Source organism: Psittacula echo (genome assembly GCF_963264785.1).
Source record: "Psittacula echo genome assembly, chromosome: 4".
NCBI lineage: Eukaryota > Metazoa > Chordata > Aves > Psittaciformes > Psittacidae > Psittacula > Psittacula echo.
The window spans coordinates 109,791,097-109,812,047 of NC_137738.1; the positions used below are offsets into that span (position 1 = coordinate 109,791,097).

Consider the following 20,951-nt stretch of genomic DNA (forward strand, 5'->3'; position numbering starts at 1 on the left):
TGACACATTGAACTGTCGCCTACGTGAAGAGAGCTTAAGTAGGATCTAAGAAAGGTAGAAGGTTCATTCAAATGGACAAGATGCTGGTAAATAGTTAAGGAGGATTTAAAAAAAACCTCTTAAGAACCTCTATTCCAGGCAACAAGTCTAATGGCTTCATACAGTGTTAGGTCTAATAATGCAGGTGTTTTCATCTTCATTACAATGTGTAGGAACTCCTGCCTCAAGTCCTGTGCGCTCCTCTTCAGCCACTCTGTTAGAAAAATTACCAGTTAGAGTTTATTTTAAAAATCTGTATATGGATTTAACATGCAAAGCTATTGTAACATGGTCATTAATTTTATTCAATGATAACAAGGTTAACTTTGTTTCTAGTCACATCTGTGCAGTGCCAGCCTGCTGTCACTGCATTTCCTCATACTTGAAAATAAATGGTTTTGCTTTTGTAATGGAGGGAGACACTTTGGGGTTTCTGTTATCAATATTTGCTTGGTTTCAAACACATTTGAATACTTTAACTGATAGGTAATTAGTCAATTTAAATGAAATCTGCTGATTTTTTTGCAGTGAAATAAATGTTACCTCAAAGGAGAGCTGTCAGCTGAAAAAAATATCTCACTTGCCTTAAACATCATATCAGTTGTACAAGTTTAGGGAAAACTTTTTCCCCTTGAAAAGGCAATTTCTGTCGAATGCAAAGTTATTTCCTCTGTCTTTTGAGTTATCTTGACCTGATCGTTGTCAAAACCAAAGTTGTTTACTAGGTGGCTCATAAATAAAATGTTTATTATTTTCAAAGTTGTTGAAAAAGAATCCAGTCTTCTAATAATCAAAGGAGAAGAAAAAGTAATTGATTTGAGTTCTCAACAGGATAAAAATTGGTTTTAAATTCTGATTTTCATAGCTATTTTAAGAGGTTCTGAATTGTTACATCATTTTCTCTGTAAATTGATAAGCCAGCATCCTTAATTGTGATGGGTAGTTAAAGTTGATTTGAAGTATAAAAATAAAATTAAAGAAAGGTAATTGCTGACCTGAGCATGAAATTATTCTTTGTCTTAGATCCCAACTTTGTTCGGACTTTTCTCACAACATATAGATCCTTCTGTAAACCTCAAGAGTTGCTGAGTCTGCTAATAGAAAGGTATGCCACTGTTAAACATATTGTTCATATGAACTGCCTGTTTTGTATTATTGCTGTTGGTTTTACTTGGAGTAGTAGAGGTTGTAAGATTCTTATTTTCTTGTTGTTCTTGATTCACTGCAAACACTTTTTAAAGTGTTTTTTAAGTTGTCATTTCAAGGATTGCAGGTGGAATGTACTAGTTATATACAGGAGCCTTCGGTTTGTTCAGGTAGCTCCAGTAACTTCCGGCATCCTATGGTTTTGTCTTTGAAATCTGTGTTGTTACTGAATTTAGCAAATCTTCCTATGTGCTTACCAAAATACAAGATTCTGACATGTTGAAATGTTCTGAATTTCAAGCTATCTTAAATCGACATCTTATTCATGCATGCTGTGAGTAAGATGAATGAAATAAGAGGTTGGTTTTATGCCCATCTTCTCTGCTAGGTTTGAAATTCCAGAGCCTGAGCCCACAGAAGCTGATCGTATTGCTATGGAGAACGGAGACCAGCCTCTTAGTGCAGAGTTAAAAAGATTTAGGAAAGAGTACATTCAACCTGTGCAGCTACGGTAAGTATTGCATCCATGTGAGCCAAACTGACTTCCTTTAAGTCTTTTGAAGTACCATCTTTTGGATGCAGTGGCTCTTTGGGATACCTTTCTTGCAGCCTTTCTTGCAGATGCTTTGGTAAAGAGTGCATGGGCAGTAAGCCATTTAAACCTTGCTACTTGAAAACCTAGTGGGAATTTGAATTCATAGCATGAAAAGCCTTAGAAAAAGCTTTTAATGAGTTTCAGACTTATTAATGTGCAAATTAGTTTCTTGTACTTGCCAGGTTTTTTTTAAATCCATATTTCTTCAAGGTTATATATGTGTGCCACAAAGATGTAGACAGAGAACATTTTAGATAATGTTTTTTATGAACAGTAGCATTACTCTGACTTCTTTAAAGTAGAACTTACAGCTGGTTGCTGGTGACATGCAGACAGTAGAATAATTGCTTTTGAACTGCTGATTCTGATAATCTTGTGAGCCCTCACCAACTAAAAGCCTTGAAATGCTAGACACGAAGGTACACTGTATTGTGGAATGCTTACTTATCCTTTCCTTTTGCAGAGTATTAAATGTGTGTCGACACTGGGTAGAACACCACTTCTATGACTTTGAAAGAGATGCTGATCTTCTGCAGCGTTTAGAGGAATTCATTGGAACAGTAAGAGGTATTGGTCATTTCTTAAGCACTAGCATTTATCATAGAATCATAACACATCCCTTTTCAGAGATATGGAATGGAATCACTTTTCCTTTCACTGAACAGATAAATAGGACTGGCTGCTTATTAAGTACTTCACAGAGAACATAAAATAATCCTTAATTAAAAAAAACAAACAACATTATTATTCAAAATCCTTGAATAATAGTGTTCAGAAGAAAGAATGTTATTTACATCCTAATAAGTATTGGTTTTGTTATAAAGGGACTGAAATCATGCAAAATAATAATAGCTGAGTAATCATCAGGACAGAATAATTGCTTTGATTGTCCTCTTAAACTGTATACAGGTGTAATTTTTGTAAAAGTTTGATGATGGAAACCACTGTTTCTTTGAAACAAAGGTTTTCCAGGTATTTCACAGCACGTATTAGAACTGTAGGTTACCTTCCACTTGGGATTGTACAGATCTTTCCTGATCCCTTGTAAAAAACCTGAACCAGCTACAGGAGGACTTTGTAGGAGAGTGTTGTGTTAGAGAAGTATTTAATGGTTATTTAGAAATGAAAAAGAGAGAGAGAATGAGCCAGCTAGTTTAATGTGGATTGCTGGTAAATTTTCAATGAATTCACCATCTTGTGCAGGAAATTCTTACAGTGTCGAGCTAAACAGGCATTTGGCAGCTTAAAGCCATTCCCCCTTGTCCTATCCCTACATGCCCTTGTCAAAAGTCCCTCTCCAGATTTCTTATAGGCCCCCTTTAGGTACTGAAAAGTTCCCATAAAGTCTCCCCTGAGCCTTCTCCAGGCTGAACAAGCCCAGCTCTCTCAGCCTGTCTCCGTAGCAGATGCGCTCCAGCACTCGAAGCATCTCCATGGCCTCCTCTGGATTCACTCCAACAGCTCCATGTCCTTGTGTGGGGGCCCCAGAGCTGGATGCAAGACTGCAAGTTGAGTCTTACCAGAGCAGAGTAGAGGGGGAGAATTCCCTCCCTTGACCTGCTGGTCATACTGCTGTTATGCAGTCCAGGACATGGCTGGTTTCTGAGCTGTGAGCGCACACTGCCGGGTCATGTTCCACTTCTTTGTCAGCCGACGTGCCCAAGTCCTTCTCCTCAGGGCTGCTGTCAATCTCCCCCAGCCTGTGTTTGTGCTTGGGATTGCCCTGACCCAGGTGCAGGACCATGTACTTGGCCTTGCTGAGCTTCATGAGGTTTGCACTGGCCCATCTCTCCAGCCTGTCCAGGTCTCTCTGTATGGCATCACTTCCCTCCAGCTTGTTACTGCAACACACAGTTTGATGTCATCAGCAAACTTGCTGGGGGTGCTTGATCCCACTGTCCATGTTGTTGACAAAGATGTTAAACAGCACCGGTCCCAGTACCCCTGAGGAACACCACTCATCACTGACCTCCACTTGGAAATCGAGCTGTTAACCGCAACTCTTTGAGTGTGACCATCCAGCCAATTCCTTATCCACCAAGTGGCCCATCTCTCAAATCCATGCCTGTCCAATTTAGAGGCAAGGATGTTGTGTGTGATAGTGTCAAATGCCTTGCATAGGTCTGGGTAAATGACCTGGACCTGTGCAAGTTTAGTAAGAGTAACTAAATAATAATTTTAATAGTGCAAGGTTATTAAGAGTAACTAAATAGCAAATTTCTCTCTGTGTGCCAGGCAAAGCGATGAAGAAATGGGTTGAATCTATCACAAAGATAATCAACCGGAAAAAGCAGGCACAAGCCATTGCGCAAAGTCACAACATTACTTTTGAGAGCCCTCCTCCGGCAATTGAATGGCACATAAGCAAACCAGGACACACAGAGACTTTTGACTTGCTCACTTTGCATCCAATTGAAATTGCTCGGCAGCTTACTTTACTTGAGTCAGATTTTTACAGGTAACTTTCCTCCATTGAAAAACCCATGACAAACCAAAATATTCTCCAGCATGAAATTGTTTCTGCGGGCCCCTGATGTGAATCCCCACGGTAGGTCAAGGGACTTTACCGGTGCTGTATATTGATTGCTGTTTTGTCAGGATAAACTGCTAAAAATGAGTATTTGTCTTATCCTCCCCCCCAGTTAATGCGCAGTAGATATGGCTGATGCATACTGTCAATTGCGTTGTGCTGCAGGTTTCTCATTGTATTTTCCAAGTAGATCAACCTTTGAGAAGTATGAGCATTAATTAAATCAGTTTTCTTCATATCCTAGTTTGTGAAGCTGATTATGGATCAGTTCAGATCTCACCAGCTGTCTGTGAGAGGCTGTTCAGGTGTTGGAAGCTCACATTTTATGATGGTGGATGAAATGTAGACTTCATTCTTTATTTAGATGAACAGAGATGGTTAGTTGTCACCTATTTCTTAATTAAGAAATACACACTAAAAAAGAAGTGTAGAAATACCAATCAATTAGTCATGTAAGATGCCTGACACTATAAAACAGAAGTCATATCTTAAAAATTGATTTCAAATATTAATTCAAAATTCACTGCAAATAAGGAAGTTTGGGAAAATAATGTCTTCTCTCCAGCTTTGCATTACATTTTTTTTGATACGTGTGTCTACTTTTTTAGAGCTGTGCAGCCATCTGAACTAGTTGGGAGTGTGTGGACAAAGGAAGATAAAGAAATTAATTCTCCCAATCTTCTCAAAATGATAAGGCATACAACTAACCTCACTTTGTGGTTTGAAAAGTAAGTAACTTTCCTGAATCTGCTCTGGACATCTACAGTCCATTCAGAAGTATATACTGTGAAAAACCCTGTTAAGAAAGAATCCCAGTTTTAAGTCATGTTCAGATGCTGCAGCTGGTCCCTGTGAGACTTTTACCATAAATAGTCTCAGCTTTTTATTCTTAGAATATTTTCAAATGTTTATTCTCTAAACATTTTCCAAACTGTGTCAAGTAATTTGATTAATTTTTCATGTTTGTGGTACGACTTAATATTTGATTCTGGAAAACTTATCAATACTTTTAATACAAGATCAAATGTTCTTTTGTGTTTAGATGCATCGTAGAAACAGAAAACCTGGAGGAAAGAGTTACTGTAGTGAGCCGGATAATTGAGATCTTGCAAGTATTTCAAGAGCTAAACAACTTTAATGGTGTCCTTGAGATTGTCAGTGCTATGAACTCCGCAGCAGTGTATAGGTTGGATCACACATTTGAGGTACAGTGAAATGTTTTCCATTTCATGGAATGGAAGTATATGTGAGTGTAATGCAGAAAGCCTGTTTAGTCAGTAAGCACGTTCTTCAGGGAAAGAGCAAGGAAGATAAATACTCCAACAGATTAATCAATTGGGGTGTAATAGAGGGTTTTTTTCCTTGGTTTCAGAAGCAAGAAATCAGTCCTCACTTAGGCAGAAAAAGGTAGCAAGGTCCTGAGATAGTCAGGCACTGTCATCACAGTCACTGACCTAAATATCATTGGGAGAGCATTACTCTTAAGTACTGTTGCTTGGCTACACATTACCCTGTCTTTCCAAACAACCTGTTTCATCTCTCTTCTTAGCAAATTCCAAGTCGCCAGAAGAAGATTTTAGAAGAAGCTTATGAGCTGAGTGAGGATCATTATAAGAAATACTTGGCAAAACTCAGGTCCATTAATCCTCCTTGTGTGCCTTTTTTTGGTAAGTACATTTGGTTTCAATGAGCTGTGTCATGCATAAGCATTTGGAAAGTATTGAGCTAGGGCACTAAACAGGGCACGAACAATAGCAGAAAGTCAGTTTTAACAGGACGGTTGGGTTTCATTTTCAGGTGCCTGACATTATGTGAAATATGTGAAAGAAAAAGTGACTGTCCATTGCATATGTTGTATATCTGCAATATCATAGAATAATAGAATAGTTAGGGTTGGAAAGGACCTTAAGATCATCTACTTCCAACCCCCCTGCCGCAGGCAGGGACACCTCACACTAAACCATGGTACCCAAGGCCTCATCCAACCTGGCCTTGAACACCGCCAAGGATGGAGCATTCACAACCTCCCTGGGCAACCCATTCCAGTGCCTCACCACCCTCACAGTAAAGAATTTCCTCCTTATATCTGATCTAAACTTCCCCTGTTTAAGTTTGAACCCGTTACCCCTTGTCCTGTCACTACAGTCCCTGATGAATAGTCCCTCCCCAGCATCCTTGTAGGCCCCCTTCAGATCCTGGAAGGCTGCTATGAGGTCTCCACGCAGCCTTCTCTTCTCCAGGCTGAACAGCCCCAACTTTCTCAGCCTACCTTCGTACGGGAGGTGCTCCAGTCCCCTGATCATCCTCGTGGCCCTCCTCTGGACTTGTTCCAACAGTTCCATGTCCTTTTTATGTTGAGGACGCCAGAACTGTACACAATACTCCAAGTGAGGTCTCCCGAGAGCAGAGTAGAGGGGCAGGATCACCTCCTTTGACCTGCTGGTCATGCTCCTTTTGATGCAGCCCAGTATACAGTTGGCTTTCTGGGCTGCGAGCGCACACTGAAGCCGGCTCATGTTCATTTTCTCATCGACCAACACCCCCAAGTCCTTCTCTGCAGGGCTGCTCTGAATCTCTTCTCTGCCCAACCTGTAGCCGTGCCTGGGATTGCTCCGACCCCCCAGGTGTAGGACCTTGCACTTGGCATGGTTAAACTTCATCAGGTTGGCATTAGCCCACCTCACAAGCGTGTCGAGGTCCCTCTGGATGGCATCCCTTCCCTCCAACGTATCAACCGAACCACACAGCTTGGTGTCATCAGCAAACTTGCTGAGGGCTCACTCAAATCCCCCTGTCCATGTCACCGACAAAGATGTTGAACAAGACCGGTCCCAACTCTGATCCCTGAGGGACACCACTCGTTACCGGTCTCCAACCGGACATCGAGCCATTGACCACAACTCTTTGTGTGCGGCCATCCAGCCAGTTCTTTATCCACCGAGTGGTCCACCCATCAAACTGATGTCTCTCCAATTTAGACACAAGGATGTCATGTGGGACAGTGTCAAAGGCTTTGCACAAGTCCAGGTAGATGACATCAACTGCTCTGCCCTTGTCCATCAGTTTCGTAGCCCCATCATAGAAGGCCACCAAATTGGTCAGGCAGGATTTCCCCTTAGTGAAGCCATGCTGGCTGTCACCAACCACTTCCTTGTTTTTCATGTGCCTTAGCTGCCTTCCAGGAGAATCTGCTCCAAGAGTTTGCCAGGCACAGAGGTGAGACTGACTGGTCTGTAATTCCCTGGGTCATCCATTTTCCCCTTCTTGAAAATGGGGGTTATATTTCCCGTTTTCCAGTCGTTGGGAACTTCACCTGACTGCCATGACTTTTCAAATATGATGGCCAGTGGCTTAGCAACTTCATTCGCCAGCTCCCTCAGGACCCGCAGATGGATTCTGTCAGGTCCCATGGACTTGTGTACATTTAGGTTTTTAAGATGGTCTCGAACCAGATCCTCTCCTACAGTGGGCCTGGGGTCTTCATTCTCGCAGTCCCTGCATCTGCCTTCCAAGACTTGGGTGGTGTGGTCAGAGACTTTGCCAGTGAAGACTGAGGCAAAGAAGTCATTAAGAACCTCATCCTTCTCCAAATCCTGGGTAGCCAGTTCTCCCTGTATCTTCCGAAGGGGGCCTACGTTGTCCCTAGTCTGTCTTTTACTTGCTACGTACCTATAGAATCCCTTCCTATTATCCTTAACATCCCTAGCCAAGTTCAATTCTAACTGGGCCTTTGCCTTCCTCACCTGGTCCCTAGCTTCCCGGACAGCATCCCTGTATTCTTCCCAGGCCACCTGTTCCCGCTTCCACCTTCTATAAGCCTCTTTTTTCCTTTGAATTTTCCCAAGCAGCTCCCTATCCATCCGAGGAGGTCTCCTGGCCCTCCTGCTGCACTTCCTTCTAGTTGGGATGCAACACTCCTGAGCTGGGAGCAGGTGATCCTTGCATAACAGCCAAGAGTCTTGGGCCCCCCTGCCCTCTAGGGCTGTATCCCATGGAACCTTACTAAGCAGGCTCCTGAAGAGGCCAAAGTCTGCTCTCTTGAAGTCCAGGGCAGTGAGCTTGCAGCACGCTCTTCTCACTGTCCCGAGGATCTCAAATTCGACCATCTCATGATTGCTACAACCAAGGCTGCCCTGGAGCGTCACATTTCCAACCAGCCCTTCCCTATTGGTGAGCACGAGGTCAAGCATGGCACCTCTCCTTGTTGGCTCCTCTATTACTTGCAGAAGGAAGTTGTCTTCCACACAATTGAGGAACCTCCTGGATTGCTTGTGCTGGGCCGTACCTTCACTCCAAGAGATGTCAGGGTGGTTGAAGTCTCCCATGAGAACAAGGGCCTGTGAGCGTGAGGCTGTTCCTATCTGCCTATAGAGCACTTCATCCACAGATTCCTCTTGATCAGGCAGTCTGTAACAGATCCCCACAATAATGTCCCCCATCGCTGCTCTCCCTTTAACCTTGACCCACAAACTCTCTGTCGACTGCTCACCCGTCCCCAGACAGAGTTCCATACTCTCCAGCCTATCCCTAACATAAATAGCAACTCCCCCTCCCCGCCTGCCAGGCCTGTCTTTTCTAAGGAGCCTGTAACCTTCCATTCCAACACTCCAGTCATAGCAGCCATCCCACCATGTTTCTGTGATACCTACTATATCATACTCCCGTAGTCGTGCACACATCTCTAATTCCTCTTGTTTGTTTCCCATGCTACGGGCGTTTGTATAGAGGCATCTTAGCCGAGCTCCAAATGAAGCCGGCTCATTGGCTGGAGCGGCTGGAATATCTCTGCATCGCTCCGAGCATTTATTGTAGGTGCTGGCAACTGACTGGGTGTGTTGGGATGGAACGATGCCACCCTCCCCCAACACATCTAGTTTAAAGAAACCTTGGCCAGCCTAGCAAGCCTCCTACCAAAACCACTCTTCCTCTTCTTTGTCAGATCAGCTCTACCAGCCCCCAGTAGACCTGGCCTACTAACTTGGGTCCCGTATTCAAAACACCCAAACCCCTGACTATGGCACCACCCTTTTAACCATTTATTAACTTGGCCTATCCTCCTAGCTTTTTTAAGGTATCCCCCTGTATCCTGGAGAATTGACGAAAAGACAGTCTGAGCTCCAGAGCCCCTAAGCACCTCTCCCAGGGCTCTGTAGTCCTTCTTTATGTTCTCCAGGCTACTGCTATCTATATCACTAGCACCCACATGGATCACCAGAAGTGGGTAATAGTCCGTGGGTCTCACTAGAGCAGGCAGCCTCTCTGCAACATCCCTGATCCGTGCCCCAGGTAGGCAACACACCTCCCTCAAGACCAGGTCAGGCCGACAGATGGGTGCCTCTGTCCCTTTCAAAGTAGAGTCCCCTACCACTATGACCCGTCTCTTTTTCCTGGCAGCACCAGTAGTGATCTTCTTTACCGGCACAACTGCCGGTTGTTTCTGGTGCAAGTGCCCTTCCTTCTTAGCACCCTGCAGGACAGCAAAGTGGTTCTGGGTGGGGACAACAGCTTTAGGAGGAAGCCCCTTGTTTTTAATTGTCCTCTTCCTCTTTTTTTTGTTGTTTTTTGTTGTTACTACTTCCCAGCTTCCTGGGTTGACAGCCTCCTCCACTCCTCCATGAGCTTCAGGGGACGCCTGAGGCCCCTGCACAGTTTGGGCCTGGAGGAGGCAGTCCTGTTTCCTCTCAGCTTCCCTGATATCTTGCAGCCTATTAACAGCATCCCGCAGCTCAGCCCCTGCTGAAGGAGGACCTCCACCAGGGAGCACCGAGTACAGCCCTGCCCATTTGGTACCGTTCCCTCAGGAGACCAGTGCAGACACTCACTACGCTCTGAGCATTGCACTGCAGCCTCCCCTCTCATCGGCTCTGTCTGGGTGCCTACGCTGGCTACTGCCGGGGCAGCCAGAGCAGAGCTCCCAGAGCGGGCCCCGGTCATACGGCGAGTGCTCACCATCCCGCGCAAACTGCCTCGCCGCGCTCCCAGGGGCAGGTTTTTAACCAGTCAGGGCTGGTGCCGCTCCTCCTGGCTCCGCCCCCTGTGAGTCAGCTGCTCGCGTCCGCTGAGCTGCCGGCTCCTGGGCAAGTCCTGCCGAGGACCTGAGGCTCCCCCGGTGGCTCTCACCGCTCTGAATTTAGGCTCCTGGACGCTGATCTCCTCCCTGCTCCGGTGTTAAAGGTGTCCTCTCTCGAGCTACTCACCTCATATCTTCTTTACATATTTACTCAGTTTTACTTTGAACTGTTGTGTGACCATAAATGCCTTAAATGGTATGGTCACATTAGAAATATTATCGCCATGGAATAGTAGAGAGAAAAGGACCCCCTTCCCTATCAAGAATTTCAAGAAATAAAGCTACAGTTTTTATTTTCATAGCTTCTTATAACTAGAGTCTTCCTATTAAAAAGTCTTATTTCTGTAAAAACAGCCTTTGCGAAGCCTCCTCTTTATCATCAGACTGAACAGTTGTCGTTTCAAGTAGATTGCTTGGAATTTCTGACATTTAGAAAATTGTGAATTATATGGCACTCCTATTCTTTAGCAACCTACTTGGATGTTTGCTGCAGATCAGTTCCAACTCTGGACATTACTCTTGTCCAGCATAGGCTTCAGGCCTATGAAAGAAAATAGTTTTGATAGCTTTTTTGGCCTTTTACAGATTGGGGAAGGTTATACTCCAGAGCTCTGCAAAGAAAGATAAGGTGAACTAAGAAATCTTCTATCTTATTTGAGAGATGAGTAGAGGTTAGCAGGATCACACATGAAGAGCTTCATTTATTTCTGTCAAGTTATGCTTAGAAAAGTCATAATGACAGTTCCAGATATATTATCTAGGCTAGGACGTGCTAAGAAAATTGGGGCTCTTCAGTCCGGAGAAGAGAAGGCTGCGTGAAGACCTCATAGGAGCCTTCCAGTATCTTAAGGGGCTTACAAGGGTGCCAGGGAGGGACTCTTCATCAGGGACTGTAGAGATAGTATAAGGGGTAGTGGGTTCAGACTTGAACAAGAGAGATTTAGGCTGGATATAAGGAAGAAATTCCTTATTGTGAGAGTGTTGAGGCACTAGAACAGGCCGCCCAAGGAAGTTGTGAATGCTCCATCCCTGGTAGTATTCAAGGCCAGGCTGGACAGAGCTTTGAACCACCTGGTCTAGTGGGAGGTGTCCCTGCCCATGGTAGGGGAGTTGGAACTAGATGAGCTTTAAGGTTCTTTCCTATGATTTTATCTTTGGACTTGAGAGCACTCTTTTCTCTCTAATCTTCAAATGATTTGATGCAATTATGAAGCCAGGATTGGAGACTGGAAAAGAAGAATAAAACCTGAAAATTACTTTTTGGAGCTTAGCTGGGGTCTCTGATGGAGTAGAGCTGAGTTGAGGTGGAACTGTTGAGAGAAAGCGCTTGAGTTCAGTTCTCAAGACATGTACTCTTGTTTTGCAAAATGTGAGTAGTGTACAGTTGTGTCAGCTTCCTAAACAATAGAAAGATGCATAGACTTGGAGATTTTGATGCAAAAAAGGCAGCTTTCTAGAAAAGATGTATTAAAATATTTAAATTGTTGCCCTTATTGATCCTAACAGAGATTTTTTTCTAAATAGCATGAAGAAAATTAATTCTTTAAGATTTCTTTCTTTTCCAGTCATGTGCTTTCCTCCTTGGTATGTTGAGAAACTGTATGTTGAGAAACTCTTCTTTGTGCTCTTCAGGGATTTACTTAACTAACATTTTGAAAACAGAAGAAGGCAACCCTGAATTTCTAAAGCGACATGGGAAAGAACTTATAAACTTCAGCAAGAGAAGAAAAGTAGCCGAAATAACAGGAGAGATACAGCAGTACCAGAACCAGCCGTATTGTTTAAGAGTGGAATTTGACATCAGGGTAGGTGGCGTTATTTCCTTGAGTCCTTGCACTGAGCTACTTCTCTGGTGACTCTGGCAGCTGATAGACCATAAGGATAGACTGAATTCACATCAGACTAAATCAGAGATGAGGTAAAGGCCTGTCATAAAATCTCTCTTGGGTCTCACTGTAAGGAAGGGCAGAAAGCTCAGTGCTTGCAGTTTGGTTAGTTTTGTTGGAGTTTTGTTTTGCTTTCTATTAGCTATTGCGATGTAGAAAAATCTTCTTACTGATCAATGTTAAACGGGAACAGAAACTGCCAGATTCTCACTGTCCTTCACTCAACTGGTTTTATTTGTCCAGTGAGCCCAGTTGTCTTATTCCTCTTCTGCTACCCTGCCTTTGCATTTCCAGATTTACCTGATAGCACTGGCAACAAACAGATCTAATAACTTAAAAATCTGTCATTACTTCTGACTCTAGCATTTTCTCTCTTCTCTGGAATAGTTTGTATCATTTCTGCAGTAGGAACAAACAGTAATAAGCTACTAAGAAGTAGCTTAGCTGACAAGTTCTCTACCTTCTTGTATTTCAGAGATTTTTTGAAAACCTGAATCCAATGGGAAACAGCATAGAGACAGAATTTACAGATTACCTGTTCAACAAGTCACTGGAGATAGAGCCACGAAATGTCAAGCCTCCACCAAGATTTGTTAGTATTCAATTTATGTATTTCAAAAACTGCTTATGTATGTCTTTCACAGATAGCAGAAGTAATTTTAGATCTCTTCATGAATACGGAGCTACATTTAGGTGATCTTGTAGCCTTTTGATTTTGTTTAATACTATCTTTTTTTTGTCATTTCAGCCCAAAAAATACAGCTATCCTCTCAAGTCCCCAGGTGTTCGCCCCTCTAATCCAAGGCCTGGTACCATGAGACATCCTACACCCCTGCAACAGGAGCCACGGAAAATCAGTTACAGCCGCATCCCAGAGAGCGAAACTGAAGCAACAGCATCTGCACCAAACTCTCCCCGAACACCTTTGACTCCTCCCCCTGCTTCTGCTACTTCGAGTACTACAGATGCCTGCAGCGTGTTTGACTCAGATCCTTCAAGTCCTTTTCATGCAAGTAGGTACTCATAGATGGTCTACCAAGAATGTGTGTATTAGATTTTGTGGTGTTAAACAGGTGAATCATGTTTAGTCTTCTAAAGTGACTATAGAAATAGTTGCTTTTGTCTCCTTGTGGTAGCAAAACCTTTCAGTGTGTTTTATTCCTTTTCTAATAAGTTTTTATTGTAAGAGGAGAAACTCAACAGGACTAGGCATGTTACATAGAGAGTGTTACACGTCTGTGGAGAAACTTGTCAAAACAGAAGGCAAATATATCCCTAGTGACTGTGTGTGTCTCCACCAAATCCCACAGATGTTTGTTTCTGTGTATATATGTGGTGAGTATCGGTTTGATGGTGAACAATGAGAATAAAAATGAATGTTTTGTGGGTGCTTTATTCTGCTGTCTGCCATTCTGAATTGGTTTCAGTGCACAGGGATGGTTTTCCTGCAGAACTTAAAATCAGTATTTCCCTGCTTTAAATTGATCAGTGCCCATCCACACCTATGTTTCTTCTCTCTTCACTAATATACAAGGAAGCTCATATTTTATGATGTGCTTTCCATTAATACTGGGCATAGCCTCCTTTCATCTGTGCTTTCAAAGGAGTTACAAGGTCAGTCCTGTGTTCAGCTGGCTGCCACAAGGAGGTTTAAATGACTTGCTAAAAGTAGAAGTTGCTTAGAACAGTGACATTGTTGAGTGTCCAAACCAGGTCTCTGGAATACTTCAGAAGGAGATATTTCTTCACTGTTGGATTGGCCCATCAACTGCACGTTCAGGGTATTGTTTTAGTGCTGTTGAGATACAAGAACCACTTTGTGGTGTGCTTTTGGTCTCAAGGATTACTTACGATTGTGCAGGAACAGGTGATCACAGAGATGATTGCAACTCAGGCAGTTTGTCTGGAAGCTGCAAGTTAGAAGGTTGTTTTGTTGTCTGTCTAATACCTTCTTGACTCATGCTGGGTTTCATGAGCAATTGCTTTCTTACTTATGACACCTTTATTGGCAGCAGTAAAAGAACTATATTGAGTTGAGCAAAAGTTCGTCATGATCAAGGTGATTTTTTTTATGACCACTAGGATCTGCTTCTGTGTCATCCATAAACTTCACCAAAAATTCAGATGAAGCTCATGTCCCTCCTCCAGTTCCTCCACGAAGACGACCAGAGTCTGCCCCAGCTGAATCCTCCCCATCAAAAGTAAGTAAGGAGAAAAAAGGTTTTTCTTCTGGGAGCTGAGGGCAGGATATGGTAGAAAAGTATCTCTTGAAGATAGTACGTGTATTTTTGAAGAGCTGTATGTGAAAGAGTAAGAAGTCATGTATTTCAGATTTGAAGCCTTCAGAACTCTGCCTTATTATGTCCTGATCCCAGAATGAATAAAAAACTTACAGATAGGACCTAAATTTAGGGCTAGAAATGCCTCTTGTTGTTTACTGACCTGCTATGCTCAGGCTCTTACATTGCCTGTGAGAAGTTGAGGCTTCAGGCAGATGTTTCCTGATAATTGTCCCAGAGTATCATTTTGGGGTGTATGACTAGGGGTAAAGAACTGAAGAGTAGTAATGATGGAAAGTAATGTACACACCACAGTCCCTGAAAAGGCTCATTAAAATATTTGATCCTGATGCTGTCATGCCTAGTGACGTCTTTCTCCTCTTGATTACCTGTCTTGTCTGCCTACCTGCTTGAGTCATTGCTGCATTTTCCTGTTGCATTTGTCTGGCATTTGGGATCTGGTCCAGCCTTTGTTGCAGACAGCGTTAAATGTCTCTTGATTTCAGTGGAGCTGGTTTGTGACTTTGAGTGGAAATTAAGTGGATTTGAAAATCCCATTCAAAATTACTTTGGAGCACGTATGTCTTTGAAGAGGGCTTATATATGGCTCCAGTAAGTTGTTCTTTTCAGACTACAGGTGACTGCTGTCACCCAGCAGAGTTCAACATATCATGTTCCTACCAAAATGCAACTGAAAACATCGTGTACGTGATAGGGTGTTGGAGACCAATTACCCTCTCACTGTGGTCTGCAGCCTGGGAGCTGTTCCCTTCAATAATTCTGACTACTTAATTCCATCTTCTGAGCATAATTTTTTGGTTTTCACCCTGTTCAGCATCATCTGCCTCTCCCTTTTCCTCATTTTCTAGCTTAAAAATTGTTGCTTTGACCATTCTTTGCCTTGTCTTTGTCCCTCTCTGTGCATCTTGATTTCTCCCATCGTTGGCTGTTAACTCATGTGTTGATATATCCCTGCTCTCCCCCTGCACATCCAGTGTATTTTCTCTCCACATCAGTCTGAGAAACATGTTTTTAGGGCACTGCCACTCCTTTTGTATCCTTACTCCCCATCTTCATTCTGCACCCGCTTGCTGTGCCACGTCTTTAACTGGATAAGAGCAATCTACAGGGCAGAGACTCTGCTTCCATTTCACAGCAGGGCCCTGTTCTTTACAGCCACTCTAAAATCATATTGAATGGATTCTTTGTGTACCTCAGATAACTTCTGTGCACCTGGACAGCCCACCAGCAATCCCTCCTAGGCAACCAACCTCTAAAGTGTATTCACCAAGGTACTCAGTGCCTGATCGGACCTGCATCTCTGACCCCCCTGAAAGCCCTCCTGTGTTACCACCACGAGAACCTGTGCGAACTCCAGATGTTTTCTCTAGCTCACCGCTACACCTCCAGCCTCCACCACTGGGGAGAAAAAGCGAACTTGGTAACACTTTTTTCCCAAACAGTCCTTCTCCGTTTACTCCCCCTCCTCCTCAGACACCTTCTCCACATGTAGCACGGAGGCATCTTCCATCACCACCTTTGATACCGCAAGATGTGGACCTCCATCCTGTTGCTGGACCACCTGTTCCTCCACGACAAAGCACTTCTCAACATATCCCAAAGCTTCCTCCAAAAACTTACAAAAGGGAGCACACACACCCATCGATGCATCGAGACGGACCACCATTGCTGGAGAATGCCCACTCCTCCTGAACTATCCCTTGCACTGGGAGTCGCGTTTTCCTGGTGCTACGTCTGTTGCTGGCAATGGATGCACTGAACCTGGTGGTGCCAAGGAGTTGGGATGTGTATGCCAAACACTAAAAACTCTCCAATAGATTGGAAATGCAGTGTACAGAAATGGAATTGCAAAACCAGACATTCTAGTGGAAAAAAAAAATGGTTAACTTGCTATTCTTGGTTTAGTATGCAGGACATTGTTCTAAAGTAATTGGACAACTGATTGTACCAGAAAACAGACTTGAGAGACTTCTTTGGCCAATGAGCAGAGACTGTCTTTGTGTAATGATCAATAATGTCCAGTACAGGAAGGAAAACAGTCTTGTATCCATCAGTTCCATACAGTGGCACAGTTTTTGGAATTAAAACATTATGCACTTTTTTTAAATCTCAAACAGGGAACTTTATATCCTTCTTAATCTTCCTTTGCTTTACTCCCTGCTTTAAAATACCTTCCTAAAATTATGAGAAGGACTGTGAGGAAGATCTGTGGTACCTAACCGAGCTAGAATTAAGGCAAAGCACTGTATTGCGGTCCTGTTTACAAGTTGTTACAATGAGCAGTAGGGGGTACCTAGGCTTCACCAAAGAGGTACTTTATTATTATTTTCTGAAATACTATGGTGCCAGTTCAAAAATAAATTTTTGCCAGGAAGCATAATGTCTAATTATTGCTTTCTTTAGATAGAGCAGATGAAAGTCTTACATCATTAATGTGACAGCAAGTTTTCTTTTAAGAAGCAGCACTATCATCCGAAGTAAATGTACTACTACATTTAGAAGACTGTTAATCTCTGCTAGGTTATGTCACATTCTTTTTAAGGTTTACTGATAATCCATTTCATGGCTAGTAGCTGCTCTTTTTCAGTCATGCCATGAAAACAGTCACTTGTGAAAAGGAGCACTCACTTGTCAACTTCCATAGCTATTGTCATGTTTTACTAACAATAGATTAATCAGCATACATAGGATTGCCTTGCAGTTGCATAAATCATGTGTATATAGTGAACGTTGCATAAATATACTTGCAGATTGTTTTTAATTTAATTGAAATAAAGATACAGATATGTTCGGCTGACATACTTTAAATTATTACACAGGCAAACGAACAAAGCAGGTTTTCAGTTAAGCAATGAAAGGGACAAAAGCACATGTTGTGGTACGTGGTTTTACTAGTTCAGTGTCTGTATTTTAGTAATCACACTCTAAAGAGAAGTGAGTTCTGGCATGTGTTACAGAGTAATAATTCAGTAATATTTGAGAAGCTGGGTTACTCCCAAAGTGCATTATTATACATTATAAAACTTCTCACACTTCCTGTATGACACCTGTTAGAAAAATTTGAACGTATATTAATCTTTACAGAAGGTTTCTGTGTCCAAAATACACATGACGGAACATGTACTGGTATAATTATCATGACATGGATTATCCATAAACCTGTGTACTGCTCTTCCACTCTAGAAAATACCGTGACAGTAATGCATGGCAGTTATTGAAGAAAAGAAGCTCTATAATCTCCACTACAGTATGTATGTGAAGTGTAAAGTGTCTCGTCTTCAGTTAATATGGCTCATGGGTCAAAGTAAAATTCTATCACATTTCCTCTTTGGAAGAAGAATACATTTCAACATCCTGGAAAGCTGTATCACTAGAGATGGTGTTAGTTGAACAATGATGGAAATCACCTTTGTTAATGCTTTCTGCAGTGCCCCTTGATCCTTTAGTGTGGTCATTAAATTTCAGGTGGTGTTCTGATTTCAACAAGAATGGCAATTTTAAATGTTGAAATTTAACAATGTCAGTTGTATTCCTTCTTTGATGTCTTTAACAACGTAGTTTTGAAACATTTTCCTGGCAAAAAGAAGAAAAAATGAAGATCTTTAAATTTTGGCTTCAGAGGAGACCATCATACGGGAGCTTTGTGAAAACCCTCAAGCTACAGGGAGCCATAGTTCAGGTTATTGTTCTTTGGATATAAACACTATGATGGGCAAACTGTTGGCAACATCACCCAAGTTACTAGCTCATCAGTGTATTACCAGGGAAAACTCCTTAAATTTAGACTTTTTGAACTGTCTTCTGTACACTCTTGGCTGTGCTTGCAGCCAAGGCAGACCAGGCAGAAGGAATGATCCAGTGGTTAGGTTGCTCAGCTAGGAGAGGCCTCACATGGATCCTGCTAATCAGATTTCATGAATGTCAGCAAGTCTCCATTTTCCTTTGTGAAATAGGGAATAATGTTTCACATCTTTGTGGTTGAGAATAAAAGTGCTTTACTGGTGTGATACAAGTGGTGATAATGGTCACATTGAAGAACATAACTTAAATGTGCTTTGGAGCCCACCAGAATAGGTCAGTCACAGTGCACAGATCATGGTGTTGACTCAGCTGCAAACAGGAAAAACAGAGACAGCTGTCCTCAAGTGACACAATGCTGCAGGGAGCTATGGAGCAGTAGGAGGAATGCTAACACGCTTGCAGGTGCTGCGTGGCATGGGAAGGTGTGACCACTATGAGCTGAGTTGTCCCTGTTTGTGGTGTTACTGCTTTGAACCTGTTGAGAACGTGGCAAAGGTAAGATAGTGTTGATTGTAAGAACTGGAATTATATTTCTATAAAAACTTGGTATGTGACAGGTACTTGTGATACACAGGAGGATACTAAGGTCCCTTAGAGAGCTAGATTGTTGACATTACAGTGGTGTATGTGCTCATGGTTTTTTTTGTGAAAGCTCACTTGTCTGTAACAGAAGCAGCAGAAGGAGTAAAGGAGAAAGGAGCTGAAGAAATACAACAGTGAGCTTCAACAACATGACCTTGATGAGAAGCCTAGGGAGTGAATCAGCCGAGTGCTGGGTAAGAGTCTTGGAACCAAGTGTATGGAAACAGTCTTCTGACATGACTGTGTGCAGGGGAACAGGATTTTGTAAGTAATGTTGCCTCAGAAAGGGGCCTGAGAAACGTGTTTCTTCTTTGGATGGATGAAACCTTATGGCTGATTCAGTGCAAAAGAGACAATAGCATTATTTAAAAGCAACATTTATTTGGCACAGGAAGAAAAATAATCCAGAGCACACACATACGCTAAAGGTGAAGTTGAATCAGATCCTGCAAGAGGTTGTGTATTTGTGTGTGGTGCTAAGCATCATTCATTCATTTTATTTACATTTGCAGATTCTGAGCAGATACAAGGATATCTCAAATGGTAAGTATAGGCCTGGAAGTAAGAACTCATACAGGATCAGAAAGAAAGAACCATCAATTCTGACCATGCCTTAAATCGCTAAAACAGAAGCTAAAATCCACAGCATTTTACAAGCAAAGGTCTGCCACTTTGGAAGCATTTCCTCACCCAGAACATTTTAGCAGGTAGGTTTTCCCCTTTGTCCTCTTTCCGTTTTGGCATCTGCCTGACAAGTGTAAGGAGCAAATTTATTCTATGAATAAGTGTCATTATATATGAGACCAAAGACACAAGGATCAGAGCCCTTGACTGCATCAGTGTGTTACAGTAGAAACTCTTCCATATTAACTCTGGGTCCATGGACAAAGAAATAGGTTTGTCTAAGGCCTATTCTTTTGCAGAACAAACAGGCTTTGCTGATGCTTTGGTTACAAGTATCTGCCTCTTCTTACATATGGGTTGGAACTAGATGATCTTAAGGTCCTTTCCAACCCTAACTATTCTATGATTCTATGATTTCTGTTCTGGCCCTGTGCTGTGACTGAAAGCTGCAGAGTCCTAGGGAGTGTCTTTGTGGTGTGGCTGGTCAGTGTGGAGTGGTCCTGACTGGAAGGGCCTAGGGAATTTCAGTAAGGATGTGAGGAAGTGGGAAAGACATGAAAGTTGGGTTTTGTCATTAAAAACCTTAAATTAAAAAAACCCAAAACCTCCCAGAATAGTTTACAAAAGCTGGGGGGGGTGTGTCTGTGTGATACTTTTTTCCCCTTTGTAAGAAGTGGATTTTTGGAAACCATTTTGGGTGCAGTAAATTCTGTGGGGCAGTTGTCAGCTAAAACATTTTAATTTCTGAGGATTTCTTGGTCAGCTCCTTGAAACGCTGGGAGAAAGGATGGATTTTGTCTGGTTTAGGTGGATAACCCTTTTCACACACACTTCTTCACCTGAGGGGGAAAAGCAGGTGGTAGTTGCACATCAGTCAATGCTATCGGAAAGCTGTAGGCCCTGTGTCTGCAGTGGGTGTTAGCTCCTGTAGCAAAGGACATCCCCGTAGCGCTCCCACTGCCAGGAGAGCCATGCAGCACAATGGGTGCTCTTCTCTTGGCACCAGATTCAGTCAGCCTTGCACTACTGTTGGAGTCCCAAGCCCCTAATCTCAGTCTTGCGTATTTCCCCTGAGACATTGCTCTTGGCCCCACAGAGACAGTTCACAACCTCTTCAGGTGAAGCTGTTCATTATGACTAGTGTCCCAACCCTGCCAAGATAAAGTGATAGAACCACATTTCCTCTTGAGACTGCCCTTAGCATGCCCCAACTTCAGCTAACACCACAGTCCTGTACCAGTGGTGCTCTTGCTGCTGAGGTGTGACATGGATATTGTACCAGATGGCTGTATTTTTCTTCATACTTTATTTTTAACAAAAGCTATAGTCTTCTGCAGAGAACGGTGTTGCTGAGGGTTTGCCATGTCAAGATGCGATG

The 20,951-nt window shown here is 42.8% G+C and overlaps 1 protein-coding gene across 7 annotated transcripts in view; it reads left to right on the top strand.

Annotated features, from left to right (window-relative positions):
• Positions 1 to 16,946, top strand: part of SOS1 (SOS Ras/Rac guanine nucleotide exchange factor 1) — a 56,925-nt gene extending 39,979 nt beyond the window's left edge. For all 7 annotated transcript variants that reach the window (XM_080616157.1, XM_080616159.1, XM_080616160.1 and 4 more), the window contains 12 exons: positions 1,063 to 1,144; positions 1,574 to 1,696; positions 2,244 to 2,347; positions 4,016 to 4,238; positions 4,919 to 5,038; positions 5,353 to 5,515; positions 5,860 to 5,977; positions 12,013 to 12,185; positions 12,742 to 12,858; positions 13,015 to 13,279; positions 14,349 to 14,467; positions 15,764 to 16,946. In XM_080616157.1, coding sequence (XP_080472283.1) covers positions 1,063 to 1,144; positions 1,574 to 1,696; positions 2,244 to 2,347; positions 4,016 to 4,238; positions 4,919 to 5,038; positions 5,353 to 5,515; positions 5,860 to 5,977; positions 12,013 to 12,185; positions 12,742 to 12,858; positions 13,015 to 13,279; positions 14,349 to 14,467; positions 15,764 to 16,258 — 2,102 coding nt within the window. In that variant the 3' untranslated portion in view covers positions 16,259 to 16,946. The remainder of the gene's footprint in view (positions 1 to 1,062; positions 1,145 to 1,573; positions 1,697 to 2,243; positions 2,348 to 4,015; positions 4,239 to 4,918; positions 5,039 to 5,352; positions 5,516 to 5,859; positions 5,978 to 12,012; positions 12,186 to 12,741; positions 12,859 to 13,014; positions 13,280 to 14,348; positions 14,468 to 15,763) is intronic.
• Positions 16,947 to 20,951: the final 4,005 nt, after the last annotated feature.